Raw genomic sequence first — 21,210 nt, 5'->3', positions numbered from 1 at the left:
ATTATATTTATGGATTTATTTACCTAGTCCTATATCAATATCACACTTTAAGGTTTTTATACTATATTTTGATAAATTGTAGGGTAGGACTTCCCTATTGCTGTTTTTAAAAAATATATTGGTTCCAAAGCAATGCTGAAAAACATCAAAGCTGAAGGCAGCATACTCCCTCATTTCAAACCATTATTACAAATTATAGTAATGAAGACAGTATAGTACACAGATCAGTGGAAAAGAATAGAGAGCCCAGAAATAAACCCACATATACATGGTCAATTTATGACAACGAAACCAAGAATATATAACGGGGAAAAGACAGTCTCTTCAATAAATGGTGTTGGTAAAACTGAACAGCTAGATGCTAAAGAATCAAACTCGAACACAATCTTACACCATACGTAAAATTTAAAACAAATTGAAGACATTAACGTGAGATCTAAAACCGTAAAAATCCTAGAAGACATAGGCAGTAATGTCTTTGACATAGGTCTCAGTGATTATTATTTGAATCTGACACCAAAAACAAAAGCAACAAAAGCAAAAATAAATAGCTTATACACAGAAAAGGAAGCCATCAACAAAATGAAAAGGCAACTTACTAAATGGGAGAAAATAGTTGTAAATCATATATGTAATAAGGAGCTAATATCCAATATACATAAAGAACCCATACAACTCAACAGCAAATAAAACAGACAATCTGATTTAAGAACCAGCAGGGGATCTGAACAGACATTTTTCCAAAGAAAACATACAGGAGGCCAACAGGTGTTTCTCATTATCATTAATCATCAGGGGAAAATGCAAGCCAAAACCACAGTGAGATATCACCGCAACCTGTAAAAATGGTTATTATTAAAAAGACAAGAAATAACAAGTGTTAGGATGTGAAGAAAAGAGAACCTTTGTGTATTGGTTTTGGGAATGTAAATTGGTACAGCCACCATGGAAAACACTAGAGGTTCCTCAAAATATTAAAAACAGAACTACCATAGGATCCAGTAATCCCATTTGAGGGTATTTATCCACAGTAAATGAAAACACTAACTTGAAAAGATATATGCACCCCCATGGGCATTGCAGCTTATTTACAATAGCCAAGATATGGAAACAGTTTAAGTGTCCTTTGATGGATAAACAGATAAAGAAATCATGTACACATACATGAGTGACTCCTAGCGACCCCATGGACTGCAGCCTACCAGGCTCCTCCGTCCATGGGATTTGCCAGGCAAGAGTACTGGAGTGGGTTGCCATTGCCTTCTCCACAATGGCATATTCAGTTCAGTTCAGTTTAGTCGCTCAGTCGTGTCTGACTCTTTGTGACCCCATGAATCGCAGCACGCCAGGCCTCCCTGTCCATCACCAACTCCCGGAGTTCACTCAGACTCATGTCCATCGAGTCAGTGATGCCATCCAGCCATCTCATCCTCTGTCGTCCCCTTCTCCTCCTGCCCCCAATCCCTCCCAGCATCAGAGTCTTTTCCAATGAGTCAACTCTTCACATGAGGTGGCCAAAGTACTGGAGTTTCAGCTTTTGCATCATTCCTTCCAAAGAAATCCCAGGGCTGATCTCCTTCAGAATGGACTGGTTGGATCTTCTTGCAGTCCAAGGGACTCTCAAGAGTCTTCTCCAACACCACAGTTCAAAAGCATCAATTCTTCGGTGTTCAGCCTTCTTCACAGTCCAACTCTCACATCCATACATGACCAATAGAAAAACCAGAGCCTTGACTAGACGAACATTTGTTGGCAAAGTAATGTCTCTGCTTTTCAATATGCTATCTAGGTTGGACATAACTTTCCTTCCAAGAAGTAAGCGTCTTTTAATTTCATGGCTGCAGTCACCATCTGCAGTGATTTTGGAGCCCAAAAAAATAAAGTCTGACACTGTTTCCACTGTTTCCCCATCTAGTTCCCATGAAGTGATGGGACCGGATGCCATGATCTTAGTTTTCTGAATGTTGAGCTTTAAGCCAACCTTTTCACTCTCCACTTTCACTTTCATCAAGAGGCTTTTTAGTTCCTCTTCACTTTCTGCCATAAGGATGGTGTCATCTGCGTATCTGAGGTTATTGATATTTCTCCCGGCAATCTTGATTCCAGCTTGTGTATCTTCCAGTCCAATGTTTCTCATGATGTACTCTGCATATAAGTTAAATAAGCAGAGTGACAATATACAGCCTTGACTTACTCCTTTTCCTATTTGGAACCAGTCTGTTGTTCTATGTCCAGTTCTATGTTGCTTCCTGTAATGTAGTAATGGCATATTACTCAGCCATAAATGAAGAATGGAATCTTACCATTTATAACAACAGGGATGGGCCCTGAGGGAATTACGCTAAGTGAAATAAGTCAGAGAAAGACAAATACCATGCAACCTCTCTTATATGTAAAATCTTAAAGCAAAAATCACAAGCTTATAAACACAGAGAACTGATTGGTGGTTTCTAGAGGCAGGAGGTGGGGAGTGGGAGAATTGGTATAAATTTATTTTAAAAGAAAAAGAACAAATGGGCAAAACAGTATATATTGTATGCTACATTTGTGAAAAAATATTATTGACTATTTTTTCACATTTTCTCTTCCAGATGAACTTTATGAGGTGTCAAGTTTCACTTTAAAATTTCTATTGAAAGTGTATCAAAGTGAAGTGAAGTTGCTCAGTCATGTCCTACTCTTTGTGACTCCATGGACTGTGTTTATGGACTCTTTGTGACCCCATGGACTACCAGGCTTCTCTGTCCATGGGATTTTCCAGGCAAGAATACTGGAGTGAGTAGCCATTTCCTTCTCTGGGAGATCTTCCTGACCCAGGGACTGAACCTGGGTCTCCTGCATTGTAGGCAGACGCTTTACCATCTGAGCCACCAGGGAAGTTTAAAGTGTATCAAACTTATGGACTAATTTGTGGAATAATTGACATTTTTACACTGTTGAGACTTTGCATCAAGGAACATTCTATGTCTACCACTTGTTCCTTTTTTGTCTTTATGTAAATTTTGTGGTTTACGTAATTCGGGTTTTGCATATTTTTGGAAGTTTATTCCGAGATGCATAATAGTTTTTGTGACCATTGCACATGAAATTTTTTGGCCATTCTACTCTGTCACTGGTGTACAGAACAGCTAGCTTATTGAATTCTTTTAAAGATATAATAATTCTTTGAATGATTTCCAAAATTTTCTGGGAAGACAGAGACACTGACTGTTCAAAAGAATAAATAGTTCTTACTTCCTTTATTCATTCTTTATTAGCTAGGACCTCCAGCAAAATGTTGACTAGGACTAGTAGAAAAAAGTACTGCCTTTACTGGTCTTTCTTCTAACATTCACCATTCCAAATTATATTTGTTACAATTTTTTGATATGTACTCTTTATCAAGTAGAGGAGGCTTCCTTCTATTCTCAACTAGCCATAGTATTATTAATGGGTATTGAATTTAACCAAGTATATATTGTGAATCAGTTGAAATACAGTACTTGACTGGGCTGTGTTAATTTCTGGAGGTCCTCTTTCAGGCTCATGCAGTTGTTGCCAAAATTCAGTTCATTGTCACCTGGGGGCTGCCCTTATCTCCAAAAGGCCCCTGATGTTCTTTCCCATGTGGCCTCTTACAGGTTCTCTGTTGTTCAGTCACTAAATCATGTCCAACTCATTTCGACCCAATGAACTGCAGCACACCAGGCTTCTCTGTCCATCACTATCTCCCTGAGTTTGCTCAAACTCATATCCATTGAGTCAGTGACGACATCCAACCATTTCATCCTCTGTCTCCCCCTTCTCCTCCTGCCCTCAATCTTTCCCAGCATCGGGGTCTTTTCCAGTGAGTCAGCTCTTCACATTAGGTGGCCAAAGTATTGGAGCTTCAGCTTCAGCATCAGTCCTTCCAATGAATATTCAGGGTTGATTTCCTTTAGGATTGACTTTTTTGATCTCCTTGCTGTCCAAGGGACTCTCAAGAGTCTTCTCCAGCACCACGGTTTGACAGTGTCAATTCTTTGGCATTCAGCCTTCCTTATGATCCCTCATATCCATACAGGCTCTCTAAAGACCCTCTAACCACACGGCAGCTTGCTTTTCCAAAGCCAACAGAAGGCTCTCACTCCTGATTCCTCAGATGGAGTCTTACTTTATGTAAGGTTGTCACGAGAGTCATGTATTCTATTCTATAGTCTGTTCTGTTTGCTGTTTAGTTGCTCAATAGTGTTTGAGTCTTTGCAACCCACTAGGCTACAGTCCATGGGATTTCCCAGGCAAGAATACTGGAGTGGGTTGCCATTGCCTTCTCCAGGGGATATCTATGCCTATTTGATTCTATCCTGTCCTACTTCATTTTATTCACAGTTCCCACATTTCATTGGCTATAAGTAAGTCACTGAAGGAGAGGAGATCATATATTAAAGTTGTATATAAAGTTGCATCTATCACTTTCTCTCATTTAAAAAAATTCTCTATATTTGTGATCATACTCTTTCCAAAAAAATCCCTAAGGTTTTTTATTTGTGCCTTTATTTTTACTTAGATAGGTCAGATTTTTAAATTTTCAAAGAACTATTTGGTTTTGTTTTCTATGTAATTAATTTCTGCTTTATCTTCAGTTCTTTAAAAAATGTTTTGGATTTACATTGATATTCTTTTTCTCATGCTTTTGAGTTGGATGTTTAACTCAAATTCATTTACTGTCAATCTTTCTTGTGTTTTAACATATATATGTAATAGAAACACACACACACATTTTCTTTAAGTACTGCTTTGCCTACATCCCACGGGTTTGGATAATTGTTTCTTTCAATGTTGTTCATTTATAAAGAGTTTATACGAGGAGACTGGCAGAAGGAAAAGCTACTGGGAGAGGAGCTGGATGTGGAGCCTTCTCAGCCCCATGGAGGGTTGTAGACGCCTTTTTTCTGCTCTGGTTATTCTCTGGTTCCTTTCTTTCCTTCCCTTTCCCATTTTTTCCAGTAGCTTCTCCCTCTCTCTCTCCCCCACTTTTCAAACAGCTCTCTTCTTCCAGTTCAAGTCCAAAGAACTGATAAACTCTTCCATAAATGGCCTGCCTTCCCGGAGAGTACCTGCCTTTTAAAAGTGGATTAGGTAGAGAAAAGGGTTAAAAAAAAAATTAATGCAAACAAAGGAATAGGTGAGTGACTGTGAAATTCTAAGCTGAGAGGGAAGTAATTGAGTGGGAAGGAGAGAAAGGTGGTAGAATTCTGGTGTCTCTAAGGTGCCATAACTAGGAAAAGCAATCATGCGGCTTTATATACAAGGGGGATAATGGAGTGGGCCAATAAGTTTGTTCAGGGCTTTCTATAATATGTTACAGAAAAATCCAGACAAACTTTTTGGCCAACCCCATACATATTCTTTCTCACTGAAGCTTGTCAGACATAGGTGCTCCAGAGAAGGTGAAAGAATGGGACCCTAGAAGAATTGCTTCTCAGTGCAGTGTAGAGATCTGGCAAGGTACTGACAAATTTACTAGTAAGCTTACCATGGCTCTTAGACAAACTCTAAAAGAAAGAATACAACTGCCTGAACAAAATGGTTTTATTCTTTCAACAACTAGGTTGTTTCTTTGGAATATAAGCATCGTGGGGCTGAACAAAGAATGCTAGCCATTCTCTCCATTGTTCTAGTTTTGAATTTTACTAATTTGATCATAGACATAGAGGTAGATACAGATGTTCTGAAGATGGTGACTGTGCTGAGCAGAACATGGACCTTCAAAGACATCCATCTCTTAATCCCCAGAACCTGCAAAATGTACTTTGCAGATGTGACTGAATTAAGAATGTTGACATGGGATATCATCCTGGATTATCACATTTAGGACCAATGTAATCATAAGGGTGTAATAAAGGGAAAAGGGAGGCAGGGGAGTCATAGTCAGAGAAGGAGATAATACAATGAAATGATTCATTTGCTGGTTGTCAAACGCTATGGGGTCGCTGAGAGTCAGACACGACTGAGCGATTTCACTTTCACTTTTCACTTTCATGCATTGGAGAAGGAAATGGCAACCCACTTCAGTGTTGTTGCCTGGAGAATCCCAGGGATGGGGGAGCCTGGTGGCCTGCTGTCTATGGGGTCGCACAGAGTCGGACACGACTGAAGTGACTTAGCAGCAGCAGCAGCAGAAATGTCCAGAAGCCCAAAAAGACCAGAAAAGGAATTCTCTTCCGGAGCCTCCAGCATGAAGACACCTCTGCTGACACCTTGATTTTAGTCTCCGGAAACCCATTTCCAGCTTTCTGACTTCTGATCTCTAGAAGAGCAAGATTATAATTTGCTGTGTTTTAAGGCACTGCTGCTGCTGTGCAGTGCTCAGTCATGTCCAACTCTTTGCGACCCTATGGACTGTAGCCTGCCAGGCTCCTCTGTCCATGGGATTTTCCAGGCAAGAGTACTGGAGTGGGTTGCCATTGCCTTCTCCAGTCATGTCCAACTCTTTGCGACCCTATGGACTGTAGCCTGCCAGGCTCCTCTGTCCATGGGATTTTCTAGGCAAGAATACTGGAGAGGGTTGCCATTTCCTCCTCCAGTTTAAGGCACTATTTGACAGTAATTTGTTAGTTGTGATAGGAAACTAATACAATACCAAAAGTCATGAGTGTGGTGGCCACAGAGTAGGCATCTGGGTATAATTGCTGGTTGATAATTCTAATCTATGAAACCTAGAGTTTCTCAATATGAATATTGGATCTACCAAAGCCTAGTTTTTTCTGGTTTTCAGGATTTTTTTTTCTGAAATATTCTAGGTCTCACAAACACACAACACTATATCACAGTGGAACCGGTGAAGTTTGGGAATCTGGTAAATGACCTCAGCTAGACTCACAAATTCCTTGGCCCCTGGTACTGGAATCCAGGGCCTGGAGAAGTTCCATCTGAACCTGGACATCTCTGCCAGGATGAGCCATTCCTCCACAAATCTGCCATGCTGCTCACTTGTAATTGGGGTTTGGTCAATGAAACCTCTGGGGACTTTCCTGAGCATCTTGAGTCACTTGTCCACGTGGGTTTAGTGACTGCCATCCTTTGGAGAACACAGAATGCCTTTGAATTATGTTCAAAGAAAGGCATGCATGCACACTCACTCATGTCTGACTCTTTGTGACCCCATGGACTGTAGCCCTCCAGGCACCTCTATCCATGGGATTTCCCAGGCAAAAATACTGGAGTGGGTTGCCATTTCCTCCTCCAAAAGAAAGGAGTGCAGGAAAGTAAAAATCTAGATAGAGAGAGAAAGATTGAGGATGAAGGAAGGAAGCAAGGAGGGACTCTTTCTGCAGTCAATACCAGGCAAAGCCTGGTGCAAGCTAATGATGCCCACCCAATTTTCCACCTTAATGGGCCCAGCAATGCTGCGTGCAGAGCACGCTAATCAGAGAAGAGAAACTGAAACATCTATTTTTTTTTAATTAAATTCTTGAATAACTTGAGTCACTTTACTTTCAGATATTTGCCTCTCGACCGGCAGATATTTATTTTATTCATTTTACTCACCTATAGACCAGGGCTTCAGAATATCTGCTCCTTTTCCAAACTTCTTTCTGTTCCTCTGGAAAATGGAAACCAATGCAAATACTCAATATCATATTCTGAGCTAGGCACTGTATCAGACACTTCATATTTTTAAATGGTGCGAAATCCATTAGGTAATTGCTATTGTCCCAGTTCTAAGATGAAGTGAGCATAACCAGAGTGAGTGACTTTCATAAGGACTCATTTCTGGTAGAGGGGCTGGTGTTCAGGCAGAAACCTATCTAAGGCTTAGACTCTTGAGGGCTCTGCTCATCTTTGTGAAGTGAAAGTTGCTCAGTCATGTCCAACTCTTTGCAACCCATGGACTGTAGCCTGCCAGGCTCCTCTGTCCATAGGGATTTTCTAGGGAAGAACACTGGAGTGGGTAGCTGTTCCTTCCTCCAGGGGTTCTTCCCAACCCAGGGATTGAACACAGGACTCCAGCATTGCAGGTGGATTATTTACCATCTGAGCCACCAGGGAAGCCCCTGCTCATCATTGGGTTCATTTAATATTTATCTTGGCTTCTCTGGTGGCTCAGCAATAAAATATCTGCTTGCGATGCAGAAGGTTGGGTTTGATCCCTGGGTCAGGAAGATCCCCTGGAGAAGAAAATGGCAACCCACTCCAGCATTCTTGCCTGGAGAATCCCATGGACAGAGGAGCCTGGCAGGGCTACAGTCCATGGGGTTGCAAAAGTTGGGCATGACTTAGTGACTGAACCACCACCACCCACCAATATTTACCTGACATTTGTTTAGTACCTACTGTGTACCAGGCATTGTTCAGTGAGATGCAGACAGCAGTGAACAAAGAGAATAATTACTGTCCTCAAAAAATTTACATTCTATTGTGTTGGCAAGACTCTAGGTTTACTTCATTGGTACCCTAGGATATTCAGCAATATAAATACATCATATGGCAGTCAGAGAGATGATTAATTCTGAGCAACATCCTGGTTATGCTTTCCATGGGCACCTGACTTCAACCTTAACATGAGCCCAGAGAGAGTTTTGAGTTCACACTTCATGTAAATTTGCATATTTAACAAGAAGGGCTGGAATTATGCATTTGTGATTCAGGTTTTATCTCTAGATGACTACCAAGGGATGACAGGCAATTGCGTATTTCTCAAGTGCCTCTGCCTTCTGTCCTGCTCTTTGAGGACTTGAACACTCCAGGGCCAGCAAGGCAGCTGGCCTGGACTGGATGTTCCTTAAATATTGAATCCCAGTATGTGTGTGTGATTCTCTCAGTTGTGTCCGACTCTTTGCGACCCCATGGACTGTATCCAGCCAGGCTCCTCTGCACATGGAATTCTCCAGGCAAGAAGACTGGAGTGGGTTGCCATTTCCTACTCCAGGGGATCTTCCTGACCCAAGGATCAAACCCGGGACCCCTGCATTGCAGGCAGATTTTTTATTGTCTGAGCCACCTGATACAGATGTACTGAATCCAAAGTCTCCTTAAATGTGGAAATTCAATAAATTCTTTCATGTGGGTAATTCCCATAGTTTCCCTACACTTCTTATAACTTTTGTCTCACATTACTTTTCCATGCTGCCAGAAGTACAGTGGAACTTCTATGAAAATGAATTTTTCACTTTTAAAATATTTTTAACAGGCAGTGAATGGAATTACTACCATAATTGTTGAAACACATAGATGTGTGAGGCAAAGGAAAATGTTTTGGTGTATATAGGTAGAAATATGAAGACCTGTGCTCTAAAGCACTTACAGGCATGCTTGTCTCAAAGATGGAACTCTTGGAGTAGCCTGCCACCTTCAGGATAACTTCACAATTAACACTACCAGAGAACACTGGTTTTAGCCTCTGCAAATTCCAAACACCAATTCCAGTAAGAACATTTCATGATAGTTAATGGTGGAAGCTATGTCCCTTGTAGAACTTTTGGTATGATTACTATATGCAATAATTTTATTAGTTTTCTTTAAAGAAAACAGCCCTTTCTTTAGTTTGAGATTCTTTTAAAAATCATTACTTAACTTACTGTTGTATCATTTCACTGCTTTTAAACTTCATTTTGCTGAGAGCTGAGAACCCTAAAAACAGATCTTACAGCCACAGTCTGAAAAATACTGTAACTTTGGAAACTCTGCTACTTTTTAGTGGGTTCTTTATGAATTAATGACAATATTTTTGAAGAAAATAAAAGCAACACAGTAATCCTTTCAGAGGGAGAAGGAAGAGGGAGAGAAGGGGAGGGAGGGAGAGAGAGACAAAGAGGAAGAGTAAGAAAACATGTAACACCGCTCATTTTTGTTGTTGTCTGTTTTTTTTTCCTATTGGCTGTTCCTTTCACTAAATTACAAGGAGGTCTCCGTGGCTTAAAAAGAATAAGAAAGGTATAGAACAAAAGAGAAATAGGCTAAGGAATGACGCAATGACTCAATGCTTAATGGCAAAGAGACACAACACAAATTAGCATTGCTAAGTCACTTCAGTCGTGTTCGACTCTGTGCGACCCCATAGACGGCAGCCCACCAGGCTCCCCCTAACTGGGATTCTCCAGGCAAGAACACTGGAGTGGGCTGCCATTTCCATCTCCAATGCATGGAAGTGAAAAGTGAAAGTGAAGTCGCTCAGTCGTGTCCGACTCTTAGCGACCCCATGGATTGCAGCCTACCAGGCTCCTCCGTCCACGGGATTTTCCAGGCAAGACTACTGGAGTAGGGTGCCACTGCCTTCTCCAGATTAGCATTAAAAATACACAAAAAGAAGGAAAAGGAGAGCATAATGGAAATCGAGAGGTCAAATGCGTTACGAGAGCGCGATGTAAAAGATTCTGGGAAAAGAGAACAGGGCTCAGATTCAGACGCAACAGGCAACGGGACAGGAAAATAAGCGACATTTAAACAAAAGAGCGACAGAACAAATATTCATCGAGGATGAGTAAACTTTCACTATTTTCCTTTCACAAAAAAAGGAAAGGGCTATTTTAGAACCTTCCTTTAGCTATTAATTGCATTTATATTGGCTTCCTCTGGTTGCACCTTAGACTTTGATTCTCAGCCTGCAACTGTGGGATCACGTGGGGAACTTGAACCAACGCCAGGCCTCACTCGGGAGGGATTAAATCAGAAAACCTGGGGGAAATCCCGGCAATAAAACTGTATTAAGCTTCCCGCAGGACTCCACCAGGCTGAAGAGCGTAAAAACAAGGTGTGCCCAAACCCTAAGTCCCACCCCAAATCGCGGGAAGCAGCCGCAGGTGGGAGTATGTCTCCGCCCCAGAGGGTGGTGCTCCCTTTGAGATATTCTGGGTGGAGAGGCGGCGTGTGCCCTCCCGACCGCTAGGGGGCGAACTGCACGCATTTAGCGCGCGTTTTGCAGCTCCAGCGCGGGTCACCCCCAGACGTGCGCATGCTCTGGTGTGTCCCGGAGGTCGCCCGCGCCGGTGTTTAACCACGTGTGGTGTAACTTAGGGCATCATGTTGTGAAGAAATGGGGGCTGCAGTGGCTCGCGCAGTCAGGAATTTCAACCTAGAGAACCGGGCGGAACGGGAAATCAGCAGAATGAAGCCTTCCCCCGCTCCCAGGCACCCCTCCACCAAGAACCTCCTGCTAGAGCAGATGAGCAGTAAGTGGTGCCGGGGCGCCTCGGGTCCCGGCGCTCGGTCTCCGGGTGTGGGTTGAGTGGTGGACCTTGGTGCAGTGGTGGGGGTGACCGGGGTCAGTTGCAGTCACCGGGGTCAGCCGAACTCGGGAAAGTCGCGCCACTGGGCTGGTGACATTGAGACTGTCTCCTTGCTCCCGCGGAGTCGGCGGCTCCGCCTACTTCGTAGTCTTGGAGGTGTCTGCGTCTGCCCATGCTGACCCCGCCCTCGCCGGCTTTAATACTTTGCGGCATGATACAAGGAATCAGAATCAGAAGCAATCCTATGCAAGAGAACTTTCTAGACGTCTTCGCCGAACAGTGGACACCGAACTTGACCTAGCATTATGAATTACATTTAAAACACGTCCTATTGTGTTCGAGTGAATGTTGATTAAGCAAAAAATAAAGGGACTGTCTTAAACAGAAAGCACCTCAAAGATTTAGAAAACGAACTTAATGGTTGCCGGGGGAGGAGGGGCCGTGTAAGGGATAGTTAGGGACTTTGGGAAGGTCATGTACACGCTGCTGTATTTAAAATGGGTAACCAACAAGGGCCTATTGTATAGCACATGGAATTCTGCTCAGTATTAACGTGCCAGCCTGGATAGGAGGGGGATTCGGGGGAGAATGGATACGTGTATATGTATGGCTGAGTCCCTTTCCTGGTCACCTGAAACTACCACAGTATTGTCAATCGGCTATACCCCAATACAAAATAAAAATTTTAAAGTTTTTGGGGAGAAAAAGTGACTGTTTTGTGTTAAGTGTTAGGATCTTATAGGAAATTTTCTTTGGCTTTACAGTTGTAACATTCTTTTTCTTTACTTAGGCCATCCAGAAATTAAGGGAGAAATTGATAGGAAAGATGACAAACTGCTGTCCTTACTAAAAGACGTGTATGTTGATTCCCAAGATCCCGTGTCTTCTTTGCAGGTAATGTGTGTTTTCATTAAGTAAATATATATTATAAGTCCTTGGAGTTCCAGGAGAATCACGTAGAGAAGTGTGGCAAATAGTAAGAGAGTGAGGGCTTTGCATGTGTAAAAGTGTCAGTGTGCTTCTGAACCAGAATGCAGAGCTTTGGCAAAGTTGAAGCACAGAGGTCTAAGCAAGACACAGGTGCCTCTGTTCATTGGGTATTTACTGAAATCTAAAAGACTTGTGAAAAAATAAGTAACAGACTTGTGAAAGGATTATTTGAATGCACCTCTATTATTTCAGAATTTATAGGATTTGGTAGGGAATTTCTACCAAATGACAATTGGTCACTTGAATGACATTTGAATGACACCAAGAGAGAGCTTTTGGAGAAGGCAGTGGCACCCCACTCCAGTACTATTGCCTGGAAAATCCCATGGACGGAGGAGCCTGGAAGGCTGCAGTCCATGGGGTCGCTGAGGGTTGGACATGACTGAGCGACTTCACTTTCACTTTTCACTTTCATGCATTGGAGAAGGAAATGGCAACTCACTCCAGTGTTCTTGCCTGGAGAATCCCAGGGACGGGGGAGCCTGATGGGCTGCTGTCTATGGGGTCGCACAGAGTCAGACACGACTGAAGCGACGTAGTAGTAGTATTAAGAGAGAGCTTTAATACTATTTTCTCTTCCTTCAGTGGTTTGAGGTATGTTCTGATATCAGAACATTTTTTAGTGTTGTGTTGGTGGTGGGCTTTTTGTTTGTTTGTTTTTAAGAAAATATTCAGATAGGATTTGTAAAAACAGGGAGATGGCAGAATAAACTGGGAGTGGGAACCTGTATGTAAATATCAGGCACAAGTGCTCTGTGAACAGTGATGAACACAGCAGTTCTAGTCCTTGCTCTCACAGTGCTTATAGTGTTGTGAGGGACACAGGCATTAAACAAATGAGCAGCCGCAGGTACATAATTGCGAAGTCTGTAAAGAGGAAATGTAGGCACTGAGCATATCAGAGGGAGCTGTTTGAGACAGAAGGACCAGGGATGGTTTCTGAGGAAGTGGCCTGAACAACGGCTGGGTGTTAGCCAGATGAGTTCATGGGGGCAGGAAGCTTCTAAGCAGGGAGAAGAGTTTGATGAAAGGAGAGGGAAGTACCAGTGACCATTCCCTTTTCATTCTAAAATTCTCCAAAGTCTTTCTCTGTAGATAGGCAATAAACTGCACAGATATGTTAATAGTTATTAGTATAATTTTAAGTAGGGAAGAGAAAACGCACATGTAAGGTTTGTAACTTGTTACAACAACAGTTACAGGGTTCGGTTATCAGATGTTCACACACACACACACACAAATATATAGGGATTGATGTTTGTGTTCTTTATATTTAGACAGGTGTTGGATAATACTTCAGAATTGTTTCTCTCACATGTACTTATTCATTCTAAAATTAACTCTTGGGGAACAAAAACCATTTAATACTTCTTATGTATAAAATATAGGAATGTAAATATAATACTTAGGAGATACACAGTGGTGTTAAAATTTCTTGGAGGGGTATAAGGAAAAATCTGAATAGACTCATTCATGGGCAAGTGATAGTGAAGAAAAGGTTGAAGTGCCTATTTATGTTTGTCTCTTTTTCTTTTGGGCGGTTCATAATTTTCTTAATGATTTGTGATGTCTTTAGATATCAGTGATGCTGTGGCTATCATATGCCAAATAATTTACTTCTGTCCAACTTTTTATCTATTGCTATTCAAAATTTTGTGAAATATATTAGCCTTTTTGTCTTTCATTGTATGGACTTAGTCTAACAGAGTCTTCTATATTTTCTTATTACTTTTATGATTATATATTTTATGTTAAAATCTTTATTTGGCATTAAATAAAGTTTTTGGTGAGGGAGAACTTTTCAACTGGATGGTCAGTTGTCTAAATATAATTTATTGAATAACCCAGTCCTTTTCCCACTCATTTAAAATGTTAATACATACACTTATAAGTCTGTTAACGGATTCATGAGTTCTATTTATTTTTCTATGTCTACACTAGAATTATACTATTTTAATTAATAAAACTTTGTAAAGTATCTTGATACCTGTTATGATCATCTTTCTTTCTTTTCAGAAGTTCTTTGACTCTTGCCACACATTTTTTCCCCATATGAACAGGTTCTTGAAAAGTCCTATTTTGATTTTGAGTGTAATTGAATTGGAATTTATAGATTAATTGAGGAGAATTAACATTTTTGTTTTATTGAGTCTTTGAAGGGTAGAGGGAAGATTGTTACTATGAGATCTCTTTTCTCCCTAAGTTTTTAACTATTTATTGCTAATAGTCACACAAAAAAAGTGATTTTTGTATTGCAGGTACCTGCTTTGCTAGGTTATTATTTCTCTTTGTTTTTCAGTTGATTCTTTTATATTTTTCTAAAGATATTCTCATACCATTGGAATGGAATTACAATTTTCTCTCTTTCTAGTGTTTATACTTAATTCTCCTCTTACTGTGTCTATTATTCTGTCCTGTTCTTTCCTTGCATAGGGTGCCTGTAATTAATTAAAATAAAGTGATTTGGTCTGATTGAAAAATACTTTTATCACAGGATGTTTTGTTCTATTTTTAATTTGCTAAGGGTTTTTTTTTTTTTTTTTTAAAGAGGATGTTGAATTTATCAGATTTTTTCAGTGTCATATTAATGTTAGTATTTAATATTAATCAGAAGGGAAAACTGGATAAAAAAAGTATATATTAGGTGGTAAGAAGATACAGAACTAGGAAGATAAGGGAAACTTGAGTTTCTGGAACGTGAAGAAGTTGTTAGGAGTGTTTCAGGCCAGAGTTACAATATGAAGGTAGGAGAGTGTGTGGTGCCTTTAGAGTTCAGTACAGTTAGCTGGTGGCTCAGTGGTAAATAATCTGTCAGTGCAGGAGCTGCAGGAGACTTGGGTCATTACCTGGGTGGGGAAGATCTCCTGGAGGAGGGAGGCAGTGGCAACTCACTCCAGTTTTCTTGCCTGGGAAGTCCCATGGATAGAGGAGCCTGGTGGGGTTGCAAAGAGCTGGACACAACTGAGCAACTGAGAATGCACACACCCACAGTTAGAAGAAAGTATGAGGGCTGAATCAGGGTTGATGAAATGGGGTGGGGTAGAAAGTCAATAGGGGCCAAATCATGAAGGTCATATTTGTCTTGCTAAGGAATTTGAGTTTTATCCTGAGGGCAGTTGGAAGTCATTGAAGAGTTTCCTGTGGAAGAGTGACTTCAGATTTGCTTCATTCTGAGGGCAGTTTTGAGGGTGGGCTGGGAGGGAGGGAGGGAAAGGCATTTTACCCAGTTAAGAGGAGACCAGGCTTTTGCAGTAGTTCCTGTAAGAGACATTGGCTTGGACAAGGGTAATTAGTGACTGGGATAGAATGAACAGGTTTGAGAGGGACTTATAAGCATAAGCAGGATTTGGTCATTGATTGGTTGTAATGAGTGAGGAGAGGGAAATGTCAAATATAACGTAAGAGAAACTGAGTTTTGAAGTGGACTATGAGACATGGGTGGAGTTGGTCCCTGAGCTAGAGAACATGGGGACAAAATTGTATTTTCAGAGAAAAGGGACAAGTTCAGCTTTAGACAAGTTGATCTTTGAGGTACTTATAGGTTATCAAGTAAAAATGTAGTAGTCATTTGGGAATTGGGATCTGAAAGTCAGGAGAAAGATCAAGGTTTGAGACCATATTTGAGAGTCATTGATGTGTGGATAATAATAAGAAGGGGGTGGTGGGATTGCTTGGGGGGAATGTGTAGAGTGAGAAGAGGGCCTGGGTCAGAACTTGGGGGCATACTAACATTTACAGGGTAGCTGAAGTGAAATAGACCACAAGGAAGGAACCACTGCGGAGACAGATGGAACACTAGGAGGGAGGTGGTATGGAAACCAAAGCAAAAATAGTTGTGGGTATGTGGGAGTGGTCGGCAGTGTTTGCTTAAAAAATGTCCTCTGGATTAAGATGTAATCCTCTGGATTTGAGATGACAAGTACTATTTTTTAAAGCGGAACTGAACAGAAGGAAACTGATCATAAAAGAAGAGTTGTTGGGTTTGATGAGTGTTTGTAGTTGGTGACTAGGGCACTTTCTTTTTTTTTTTTAAATTTATTTATGCACCAGCCAGGGCACTTTCATATTTTTACCAAAAAGCAGTAGTAGGCAGGGCACGTTTGAAAGGAAAAGTAAAGGGGCAGGGGGCTTAGTTGATGTAGCTGATAGAGGAATGAAATACAGAGCACAAACCCGAGGATTAAGCTTGGTTCAGACAGGTGGAAAGATGGGTATGGATAGGTGGTTTTCTTTATATTTGTTGAGGTCTTGGAGGCATTATTTTATTTCCTCTGAAGAGGCAAGATCTCTAGCAACATTTGAATTCACTCAAGGTGTTTGGAGGCATATAATATAAATTCGATGCTGTAAAGAGCAATATTGCATAGGAACCTGGAATGTTAGGCCCGTGAATCAAGACAAATTGGAAGTGATCAAACAGGAGATGGCAAGAATGAATGTTGACATTTTAGGAATCATCGAACTAAAATGGACTGGAATGGGTGAATTTAACTCATATGACCATTATATCTCTTACTGTGGGCAAGAATCCCTTAGAAGAAATGGAGTGGCCATCATAGTCAACAAAAGAGTCCGAAATGCAGTACTGGGATGCAGTCTCAAAAACGACAGAATGATCTCTCTTTGTTTCCAAGGCAAACCATTCAATATCTTGGTAATCCAAGTCTATGTCCTGACTAGTAGTGCTGAAGGAGCTGAAGTTGAATGGTTCTATGAAGACCTACAATTCCTTCTAGAACTAACACCAAAAAAGGATGTCCTCTTCATCATAGGGGACTGGAATGCAAAAGTAGAAAGTCATGAAATAACTGGAGTAACAGGCATATTTGGCCTTGGGGTACAGAATGTAGCAGGGCAAAGGCTAATAGAGTTCTGCCAAGAGAATGAACTGGTCATAGCAAACACCCTCTTCCAACAACACAAGAGAAGACTCTACACATGGACATCACCAGATGGTTAACAACGAATCAGATTGATTATATTTTTTGTAGCCAAAGATGGAGAAGTTCTATACAGCAGCAAAAACAAGACTGGGAGCTGACTGTGGTTCAGATCATGAACTCCTTATTGCCAAATTCACACTTAAATGGAAGGAAGTAAGGCAAATCATTAGACCATTCACGTATGACCTCAGTCAAATCCCTAACGATTATATAGTGGAAGTGAGAAATAGATTTAAGGGACTAGATCTGATAGAGAGCCTGATGAACTATGGACGGAGGTTTGTGACATTATATAGGAGACAGGGAGCAAGATCATCCCCAAGAAAAAGAAATGCAAAAAAGCAAAATGGCTATCTGAGGAGGCCTTACAAATAGCTGAGAAAAGAAGAGAAGCCAAAAGCAAAGGAGAAAAGGAAAGATATACCCATTTGACCAAAGAACAGCAAGGAGAGATAAGAAAGCCTTCCTCAGTGAAAGTGAAGTCACTTAGTCGTGTCCGACTCATTGTGACCCCCGTGGACTGTAGGCCACCAGGAAATAGATGAAAACAATAGAGTGGGAAAAACTAGAGATCTCTTCAAGAAAATTAGAGATACCAAGGGAACATTTCAGGCAAAGATGGGCTCAATAAAGGACAGAAATGGTATGGACGTAATAGAAGCAGAAGATATTAAGAAGAGGTGGCAAGAATACACAGAAGAACTGTACAAAAAAGATCTTCACGACCCAGATAATCACTATGGTGTGATCACTCACCTAGAGCCAGACATCCTGGAATGTGAAGTCAAGTAGGCTTAGGAAGCATCACTATGAACAAAGCTAGTGGAGGTGATGGAATTCTAGTTGAGCTGTTTCAAATCCTGAAAGATGATGCTGTGAAAGTGCTGCACTCAATAGGCCAGCAAATTTGGAAAACTCAGTGGCCACAGGACTGGAAAAGGTCAGTTTTCATTCCAATCCCACAGAAAGGCAATGCCAAAGAATGCTCAAACTACTGCACAGTTGCACTCATTTCACACACTAGTAAAGTAATGCTCAAAATTCTCCAAGCCAGGCTTCAACAATATGTGAACCATGATCTTCCAGATGTTCAAGCTGGTTTTAGAAAAGGCAGAGGAACCAGAGATCAAATTGCCAACATCTGCTGGATCATCGAAAAAGCAAGAGAGTTCCAGAAAAATATCTGTTTCTGCTTTATTGGCTATGCCAAAGCCTTTGACTGTGTGGATCACAATAAACTGTGGAAAATTCTGAAGGAGATGTGAATACCAGACCACCTGACCTGCCTCTTGAGAAATCTGTGTGCAGGTCAGGAAGCTACAGTTAGAACTGGACTTGGAACAGCAGACTGGTTCCAAATAGGAAAAGGAGTACGTCAAGGCTGTATATTGTCACCCTGCTTATTTAACTTCTATGCAGAGTACATCATGAGAAACGCTGGGCTGGAAGAAGCATAAGCTGGAATCAAGATTGCTGGGAGAAATATGAATTACCTCAAATAAGCAGATGATACCACCCTTATGGCAGAAAGTGAAGAAAAACTAAAGAGCCTCTTGATGAAAGTGAAAGAAGAGAGTGAAAAAGTTGGCTTAAGGCTCAATATTCAGAAAACTAAGATCATGGCATCTGGTCCCATCAGTTCAGTTCAGTTGCTGAGTCATGTCCGACTCTTTGCGACCCCATAAATTGCAGCACGCCAGGCCTCCCTGTCCATCACCAACTCCCAGAGTTCACCCAAACCCACGTCCATTGAGTCGGTGATGCCATCCAGCCATCTCATCCTCTGTTGTCCCCTTTTCTTCCTGCCCCCAATCCCTCCCAGCATCAGAGTCTTTTCCAATGAGTCAACTCTTTGCATGAGGTGGCCAAAGTACTGGAGTTTCAGCTTTAGCATCATTCCTTCCAAAGAACACCCAGGACTGATCTCCTTAGAATGGACTGGTTGGATCTCCTTACAGTCCTGAATATTCATTGGGAAGACTGATGTTGAGCTGAAGCTCCAGTACTTTGGCCTCCTGATGAGAAGAGTTGACTCACTGGAAAAGACCCTGATGCTGGGAAAGATTGAAGGCAGGGGGAGACGGGGACGACTGAGGATGAGATGGTTGGATGGCATCACTGACTCAATGGACATGAATTTGAGTAAACTCTGGGAGTTTGTGATGGACAGGGAGGCTTGGCGTGCTGCAGTCCATTGGGTTGCAAAGAGTTGGAAATGACTGAGCGATTGAACTGAACTGAATATGAATACAAAACTAGGAAAAAGGATGACGATTGTCAGGTAAGCTGTTAAAGCAGCATCAGGTTCCTGCCCCCCTAAAGCAGTTTATTGTTTCCAACCAACTTGTTATTCTTTTAATATATATGAAATAATGTGGTGAGTGGATGGTATCCATTTGATTGATTTCTACCTAATGATTGAACTATGGTTGTGAAATGGTGATATGGCAAAAGCACCATCAAACTAAGACTCATCTTAAAGAGAAAATGTAGTTTGGAGAAGCATGGGTAATACTTGTTTGAAGAAGAAAAATAGAGATTCAAGGCACGAAAGTAGATGTCAAATCTTTGCTCTCATCCTAAAAGCCTGTTTTTTGGTTTTTGTCTTTTGATACTAGGTAAAGGATGCCACAACACGTCAGAAGCCTACGGAGTTCAGGTTGTCGAAAGACCATCAGTTTGACATGATGAACATTAAGAACATTCCCAAAGGCAAAATTTCCATTGTAGAGGCATTGACACTTCTCAATAATCATAAACTTTATCCAGACACATGGACTGCTAAGAAAATAGCTGAAGAATACCATCTAGAACAGCAAGATGTAAATTCCCTTCTCAAATATTTTGTGACTTTTGAAGTCAAAATCTTCCCCCCTGAAGGCAAGAAAGCCATAGAATCAAAATGAAGAGAATCTTGACAGGACTTTTCCTGTCCTCATCCCCATGCCCTGTTTATTTTCTTCATTTGTACCAGGTTTAATTATATAAATTACCAATTGTGTTGAGCTACCTCTTTGTGAGAGCTTGCTATTTATGAACTCTGTTGAATTTTCAGGATGGCTGATAGGATTGACTTTTCTCTCTGTTAAACTTTGATTTAGTTTGTGTTCTTATGTAATATCAGCATGACTAATCAGCACATGTATAAATTTACTGTAAATAAAAGTTACTGTATTTTAAGCAAATCTATCATCAGCTTTTAAATTGGTCATGTAGCCTCTTGGGAAATATCCTGAATCCTTTCTTTAGCATTCAGAGCTTCATCTTCCAGTGTAGGTAGCTGGTTTATTCTTCCTGTGGAATAGTGAAAGGAAGAGTTTTCCTGACTCTTAAGACTGAATTTTTTTTGTTGAGGAAAGGGATGCTTGACATTGAAGTCCAATAACAGTGTTTCCTGAATAATGGCAGACAGGAGACTGGATACAAAACAGTAGAAAATATATTTTTATTACTGTTCCAGGGAAAAAGAACTAGTGGACACTTACTTTGTTTTGAATGAATTTTACATATAAAATAACTTTTTTAAAATACAAGCAAGAATTGGTGTTTATAAAATTTTGTCAGCCTCTGCTTTGACAACCAAACAGGTAAGTCCAAAAGCTTTCAGAGAGGCAGGCGGTAGAAACTCTCTGAAAAAAAAATAAGTTTTCTGTGGACTTAATGTAAAAGTACAAGATAATTTTAAAGCATAGTTAAAGAACCATGGTAAATTGAATTTGGTGATCAAATACATGTGTTTTTTTCCGATTTAAATACTGGCTGAAAGAAGAGATAAAAAATTACAAGTAGAACTATAACGTGTGATCACTGGAAAAGACTTGGAAAATTGCTGTCTCGATCATTTAACAAACTTAGGAGCACAGTGTGAGCCAGTACTAGGGTCTTCAGCAAGGTTGTGTAAGTTTAGCTCTGCAGTATTACTACCTCTGGGAGTTTGGGTAGATTGCATAACCTCTTTGAGATTGTTTCCTCTGTAAAATGAATATAATGCTGCTTTATTAAGTCAAAAGGTTACTGCGAAGATGCATAATAACTACAAAGGATGGAACAAATTCGACTTGAATTTTTGCCGTTGAGATGAGAAGCCTGAG

At 40.9% G+C, this 21,210-nt stretch overlaps 1 protein-coding gene across 1 annotated transcript; it reads left to right on the top strand.

The window, feature by feature from the left end:
* Positions 1 to 10,778: 10,778 nt before the first annotated feature.
* NDUFAF4 (NADH:ubiquinone oxidoreductase complex assembly factor 4) lies at positions 10,779 to 20,304 on the top strand. The gene is made up of 3 exons (XM_006077443.4): positions 10,779 to 11,129; positions 11,977 to 12,080; positions 19,738 to 20,304. The coding sequence occupies exons 1-3, from the start codon at positions 10,994 to 10,996 to the stop codon at positions 20,023 to 20,025; spliced, it is 528 nt and encodes a 175-aa protein (XP_006077505.1). The 5' UTR covers positions 10,779 to 10,993; the 3' UTR covers positions 20,026 to 20,304.
* The last annotated feature ends 906 nt before the right edge of the window (positions 20,305 to 21,210 follow it).

The sequence above is a fragment of the Bubalus bubalis genome, chromosome 10 (assembly GCF_019923935.1).
Source record: "Bubalus bubalis isolate 160015118507 breed Murrah chromosome 10, NDDB_SH_1, whole genome shotgun sequence".
NCBI lineage: Eukaryota > Metazoa > Chordata > Mammalia > Artiodactyla > Bovidae > Bubalus > Bubalus bubalis.
Note: the sequence above shows the minus strand (reverse complement) of the source record. Positions and strands in the feature narration are given on the sequence as shown.